General features: G+C 48.9%; 1 protein-coding gene across 2 annotated transcripts in view; it reads right to left on the bottom strand.

Moving 5' to 3' along the window:
• The window catches only part of FAM207A (family with sequence similarity 207 member A), a 43,811-nt gene extending 37,133 nt beyond the window's left edge, over positions 1–6,678 (bottom strand). For both annotated transcript variants that reach the window (XM_003798093.3, XM_023518144.1), the window contains exons 1-2: positions 6,492–6,678; positions 786–894 (exon numbers count right to left, since the gene is read on the bottom strand). In XM_003798093.3, coding sequence (XP_003798141.1) covers positions 786–894; positions 6,492–6,629 — 247 coding nt within the window. In that variant the 5' untranslated portion in view covers positions 6,630–6,678. The remainder of the gene's footprint in view (positions 1–785; positions 895–6,491) is intronic.
• Positions 6,679–7,324: the final 646 nt, after the last annotated feature.

The raw sequence follows: 7,324 nt of genomic DNA, 5'->3' as shown, positions 1-7,324 counted from the left end.
AAAAAAAAAAAAAAAAAAAAAAAATCCTAAGAGAAGGCCAGGCAAGGTGGCTCATATCTGCAATCCCAGAACTTTGGGAGGCTAAGTAGGAAGTTTAAGACCAGCCTGGGCAACATAGCAAGATCCCATCTCCACAAAAAATAAACAAATTGGCCAGGCATGGTGATGTGCATTGGTAGTATTAGCTGCCCAGGAGGCTGAATCAGGAGGATCACTTGAGCCCAGGAGATGGAGGTTGCAGTGAGCTATAGTGACCCCACCTCACTCTAGCCCAGGCAAGACAGTGAGACCCTGTCTCCAAAGCAAACCAGAAGAACACCTACAAGACTTATTGGTACAAAATGATAAAGAGCTTACCTCCCCTTACAATACATAAAGCACTCATTTGATTTGAAGGAAAGTATTTAAAACACCTCAAATACACCAACCATGATAGAGTCAGTGAATGTGCAGAAAACTCTTCAATCCTGTAGGTCACCAGAGATACCCAAATTCCTGAGGCTCCAGTCCCCAGGCAGGACGTGGTCTATCCTGCTTGCTGCAGTGCAGGGGCGCACCTATCCCAGGGTTCCTGACACCAGCAGGTCCTGTGATCAGGAAGGTGGCAAGACCCAGTCCAGAGGCAAAAACCAAAAGCTGCAATCTGCTCTGGGGACGTCACCCTGAGAAACAGTCAGGGCACAGAGGTAAGGCGCAAGCCCACCTGCCCTCCACTCGGACCTCAGGAATATGAGTGAGCAATCTGAAAACCAGCACAGCATTCGTGAGGCCAACAGCCCTCTCACCTCTCCTGACGGAAGTGACACTCCGGGCTTCCAGCTCCAGGCTCTGCACCAAGGCACTGGGGTCTATCCTGGTCCTGGCAAAGATGTCAGTGCTGATGAAAGCGCAGTCCTAACATCCCCAAGAAAAAGGAAAGAAAGAAGACAACATGAGATTTGCTCCATGGTTTCAGAGGGAAGTACATGGCAGGGAAGGGGAGCATGAGGTCCCAGATCCCCTGGCTTCTCTGCCCAAGAAGACCTACAGGAACCAACCCTCGCCTCCCAGAGCAGAAGCCCGGGGTCCCAGGGCTCCATGGCAGACCTGCAGCACCCCTGACCTGTCTCCTTCATGCTTCAAACCCCAGCCAGGCATTACTCCTAGCTCTTTAGGAGCCAGGATCAGCACTGACTACAAATGACAATCTTGAGAACCAAATTTCCTTGCCAACTCTTTATCTCATACTTTCTACAACACTGTGTCATGTTGTAAACGACGCTTCACCTCAGCAGCCTCCTTTCCAGGTCTGTCCAGAGCCACGTTCACCCCTAACCAAGATGCTAATCCTCCAAGTCACCACTGACCACAGCACAATGAGCCAGAACCCAGCCCCTCCTTGCCAAGCCCACCCAACCCACTCAAGTCAATGCACCAACCCCCCCAGGGACCACAGAGGCTTCTGAAGGGCAGCAAAATACAATCACCACAATAGACCACTTTGGCAAAAGGATTATTTTGAGCTAAATGCACTTTTAAAAACCAGCAGGTACAACAAGGTAGCACTTGGCTGCCCTTTTTCCCTGGAAGTAGGAGCTAAAATACCCACATGGAAGACATCCTCCCTGTGCCAGAGGAAAGTAACATTCTTATTATTGAAGACTAAACATCAAAGCTGAGAGAATTTATATACAGACCCAGTTAACATAATTTCCCACCTTCCTTTAGCCCCCTCCCACACAGATTAGTTAAGTCCCACAACCCCCCTCCCTTCAATCTCACACAAAGAGCACCTCACTTTGCCACTTAAATTTGGGTTATTTGCTCATGAGGACCCTGGGCCATGTAAAACTTGGCTAATAAATGTGTCTACTTCTCCCCCATCAACCTGACTTATGTCAGTTTAAATCTCAGGGCTGGGCTCAATGCCTGTAGCTCAAGCAGCTGAGGTGCGAGCCACATACACCAGAGCTGGCAGGTTCAAATCCAGCCCAGGCCTGCCAAACAACAATGACAACTACAACCAAAAAATAGCCAGGCATTATGGCGGGCACCTGTAGTCCCCAGCTACTTGGGAGGCTGAGGCAGGAGAATTGCTTGAGCCCAGGAGTTGGAGGTTGCTGTGAGCTGTGATGCCACAGTACTCTCCCCAGGGCGACAGCTTGAGGCTCTGTCTCAAAAAAATAAAAAAAACACACAAAAAATAAATCTCAGGAGTGACTAAAAAGCTCTGAGGATGGAGGTGAAGTTTCACTTCCCCACATCACATAGGGAGATGGTACACTAAGAAGGTGCTGAGTGGGCCCCAGGGGCCGAACCACAGCACCCAAGGGAAGCTCTAGCTCTGGCAGGGGGAGAGGGGTTTTACAGGATGGGGACAGAGAGTCAGTGAGCAAGACAGTATCAGAGACTCACAGGGAGTGGTGCTGGAACCCAAGGGCGGGCTAAAAGGTGTCAGCAGGGGGCGGTGCAGGGTGCCCAGCCTTCTAGGTCTACAACCTGGGCATGGCGGCTCACACCTACAATCCTAGTGATACCGGACAAAGTGGCACCCCAGCCAGCTCAGCTGAGCGGGGTTGGGAGACCTGCCACCTCCGTCTTGACTGCAGCAACCAGCAAAGGAACCAGCAGGCTGGAGCAAGCAGAGGGAGCTTTCCTCTCCCACCGGAGGCTCCAGTAGCAAAAAAGACCAGAGGGGAGCAGGGGAATACACTGGCAATTCCTCCAGGGCATCCCTAATTGGTCCATTTTCAATCCTGCTCCTGCTTGGTCTATTTTTAGGAGAAAAGAGACCAATCAGCTTAGCTTTCAGTTCATTGGACAACTGCCCCCATATAATCCCCTGAGTAGAGCACCTAGAGGCAGATCATTACAGACCTTCCAGGGAGAGAGAGTAAGAGAGCAAAGACCTCAGCAGATGGCCTCAGACCATGGAGGGGGAGAGAGCAGAAGAGGAAGAACTTTACACTTGAATCCTACTCTGCAAGGAAGTTTGGCTCTTTGTAAGAGCTGTAACACTTGCATCTTGCTCTGCAAGGAGGTTTGGCCCTTTGTAAGAGCTGTAACACTTGTATAAAACCTATCTTATCCTGCTCTGCAAGGTTTAGCTCTTTGTAAGAGCTGTGTAATACCTGTTAGGTTAACTTCCATCCTGTGGTCCGTCGATTCATTCACCGAATCCTGGAGACCAAGAGCCTGGAAATCCAATATCAGAAGTCCAGTATCATTAGCACCTTGGGGAGGCCAAGGTGGGAGGACTGCTTGAGGCCAGCTGAACAAGAGTGAGACCCTGTCTCTACCAAAAATAGGAAAATTAGCTAGGCTTGGTAGCAGGTGCCTGTATCCCAACTATTTGGGAGGCAGAGGAAGGAGATTGGCTTGAGCCCAAGAGTTTGAGCTTGCTGTGAGCTATGATGCCACAGCACTCTACCAGAGGTGACCAAGTGAGACTGTTTCCAAAAAAAAAAAAAAAATTTACTACGAAGCTACAGTAATTAAGACTGTGTGGTAATGGCATAAAGATCAATGGATCAGAATTGAGAGTCCAGAATAAACCTATATATTTATGGCCAATTGATTTTTTACAAGGTGCCAAGATTACCTCAGATTCAAAGGGGAAAAAGTAGTCTTTTCAAGAAATAGTGCTCTGACAATTGGATATCATATGCAAAATAATGAAGATGGACCCCCTACTTTACATCATATATAAAAATTAACTCAAAATGTATCAAAGACCATTTAACCACCTAATATGTAACATGCAACAGCTGAAACTATAAAATTATTAGAATACAAGTGTGAATGTTCATTGGCTTGAATTAAGCCATAGTTTCTTAGATTGTACAAGCAACAAGAGAAAACAAAATGGACTCCATAAAAATTGAAAAAATTTGTGCTTCTAAGAATAATATGAACAGAGTGAAAGACAGCCCATAAAAATGGAAAAAAATATATTTGCAAACCATATACAGTGGGTACCAAAAAGTATACCCATTTTAAGGGAAATAAATGTATTCAAATTGTCATATTCAAGTCCTGTTTTTCTTCTGCAATTACAAGAAAAACAAAACATAATTTACAAGATGACAAACATTATCAGTATATACTGAGTATTACAATTTTAAGGTACGTTTTCCTTTAAAATGTGTGTACATTTTTTGGCATCCTCTGTATATCCGGTAAGATATCAGTGCCCAGAATACCAAAAGAACTTTTATAGCTTAACAACAAAACACAAATGTCACCTTTTTAAATGGCCAAAGAACTTGAAAAGACATTTCTCCAAGAAAATACACAAATAGCCAAAAATCTCATAAAAAGATGCTCAACATGGCTGGGTAGTGGCTCATGCCTGTAATTCCAACACTCTGGGAGGCCAAGGCGGGTAGATTGCCTGAGTTCAGGAGTTTGAGACGAACTTAAGCAAAAGTGAGACCCCATCTCTACTAAAAATGAAAAACAGCGGCAAGAGAATCGCTTGAGCTCAAGAGTTTGAAGTTGCTGTAAGCTATGACGCCAAGGCACTCTCCCAATGGTGTGACAAAGTCAGACTGTGTCTCAAAACAAAACCAAAAAAGCTAACAGAAATGCCAGTTCATTAATCTTCACAGCAGTACTAAACATCCACCAACTCATGAAGGGATAAACAAAGTGTAATGTGGCATGGTATACCCATACAATAAAACATCATTCGGCCACAATAAGAATGGAGAAAAAACAAAAACAAATAAAAAAAGAAATTAATGCTACAAAAAGAATAGCTACAAGGATGAACCTTGAGAGTGTGCTAAGTAAAAGAAGACAAACCTAGAAGCACAAATTATTCCATTCACATGAAATGTGTAAACAGGCAAATCAATAGATTAGCAGTTGCTAGAATTGCTGATAAAGGCTTTTTCTGGAGGTGATGAAAACATCCTGAAATTTGTAGTGACAGTTGCACAACTTTGCAGATACAGTAAAAAACACTGACTTGTACACTATAAACAGGTGAATTTTTGACACGTGAACATTTTTTTTTTGAGCCTGGGCTCTGCAGCTGTTTTCTGAATTCAAGTACCAGCTCTGCCACTCAGCAAGTGAATGTCTTTGGTGATTTACTTAACTCTCAGATTTCTCGCCTACAAAATGAGGGTCAGGGCTGCTAAGATGTACAGTGCCCCCGGCACATGGTAAATGCTTAATAAACATGGCTGTTCTGGCTCCGTGCCTGTGGCTCAAGTGGCTAAGGCGCCAGCCACACACACCTAAGGTGGCAGGTTCAAATCCAGCCCGAACCCACCAAACAACAACGATGGCTGCAACCAAAAAATAGCCTGGCGTTGTGGGGCGCCTATGGTCCCAGCTACTTGGGAGGCAGAGGCAGGAGACTCGCTTGAGCCCAGGAGTTGGAGGTTGCTGTGAGCTGTTATGCCACAGCACTCTACCCAGGGGGACAGCTTGAGGCTCTGTCTCAAAAAAAAAAAAAAAAACTTGGCTGTTCTATTAAAATTTCTTTTTTTTTTGTAGAGACAGAGTCTCACTTTTTCGCCCTCGGTAGAGTGCAGCGGAGTCGCTGCTGGCCCCTGCACCTTATGATGAAAGGTATTTTTTGTTGCAGTTTGGCCAGGGCTGGGTTTGAACCCGCCACCCTCGGTATATGGGGCCGGCGCCTTACTCACTGAGCCACAGGCGCCTCCCTCTATTAAAATTTCTGATCCAAAGCCAGGACCTCCGAGCATCAACCATGTTTTCTCCACTATTCACATACAATCCTCTTAGTTACAGACACCAGTAAACGCCTCCAGGGGCGCTCAGTGATTCGCAAACAAAATATGATGTAGCTACATGGTGGAATATTACTCAGTCTTAAAAAGAAATGAAGTATCAATACAAGCTTGAAAGCATCAAAAATATTGTTTTAAGTACAAGAAGCCAAACACAAGCTATATGATTCCATTCATATAAAACGTAGAAAAGACAGAAAGCAGACTAGTGGTGGCTTAGAGCTGAATGAGATGGGGAAACAGGGAGATAATTGCCGAAAGGTACAAGGTCTCTGTCAATTTGCTCTTCGTTTTTCTTTAACCTGGATAATTCCTTTCCTTTCCTTTCCCGGGGCAGGAGGGCTCAGTAAACTTTAAAAGAACCTTTACCAGAGGGCGGCGCCTGTGGCTCAAAGGAGTAGGGCGCCGGCCCCATATACCGGAGGTGGAGGGTTCAATCCCGGCCGCGGCCAAAAACAAAAAAACCTTCGCCACATTCGCGTGGCGTTTATAGACTGCAGCGGAAGGATCCCCGGTTCTCCCTCCTACAGCACAACAACGGATCCTCACAGTCCGCCGCCGAGTCAAGAATGTCACCCCGGTCCCGCAGCAAACGCCGGCAGAGCCCGAGGACGGACGGGGGTCGCGGACCCTGGGAGGCTGCGCCCACCGCTCGCCTGGCCCTCGGCACGGGACCCACGCGGCGGACCGACACCCAGCCCGCGGCGACCCAACCGGCGCGTCCCGCCCGCACGGCCCCGACCTTACCTTCCCCCCGGTTCCTGCAGCTGGAACCTGCAGAGGGGCCGCCTCCTGGGCAGGAGGCGCAGGGCCGGGCGCGCCGACCCCCTTGGGCCTCACGGCAGCCTGGTGCACGCGGGCCCGCAAACCCCTGACCTTCCCCATCTTGCGGAGCAGAGACCCGCGGCGGCCCCGGAGGCGCGGCGCATGCGCAGAGAGCCTTCCGGCCGCCGGGCGGAAACAGGAGCTGCGCTTCCCGGATCCGAGTTCCGCCCGGAAGTGCCCGGGTGCCGCAGGACGAGCACGGTCTTCCTTTCTTTCTTTCTTTTTTTTTTTTTTTTTTTTTGAGACAGAGCCTCAAGCTGTCCCCCTGGGTAGAGTGCCACAGCATCACAGCTCACAGCAACCTCCAACTCCTGGGCTCAAACGAGTCTCCTGCCTCAGCCTCCCAAGTAGCTGGGACCACAGGCGTCCGCCACAACGCCTGGCCATTTTTTGGTTGCAGCCATCCTTGTTTTGGCAGGCCCGGGCTGGGGATTCGTACCCGCCACCTTAGGTGTATGTGGCTGGCGCCTTAGCCGCTTGAGCCACAGGCGCCGAGCCGACGGGCACGGTCTTTAGAAGCGAGTGCGCAGTGACCGGGCGACGGTCCACACGGCGCTGGGCCGGGGCCGCGCGCGGATGTGTTTGATGCAGACGTTTGCCCTGCGAGAGGAGGCAGCTCGGAAGACTGGACGCCGGAGCAGGCTGTGAGAAGTGGGCGTGAGCGGGGCGGAGACCTATGTGACCTGTCAGCGTGGGACCCAGAGGCTGAAGCCTACGTACGATGCGGGGCGGCAGCCAGCGACCTCCGCACGGAT

The sequence above is a fragment of the Otolemur garnettii genome, unplaced genomic scaffold, assembly GCF_000181295.1.
Source record: "Otolemur garnettii isolate 467f Iridium unplaced genomic scaffold, OtoGar3 scaffold00128, whole genome shotgun sequence".
NCBI lineage: Eukaryota > Metazoa > Chordata > Mammalia > Primates > Galagidae > Otolemur > Otolemur garnettii.
This window is presented reverse-complemented; position numbering and strand designations above follow the sequence as displayed.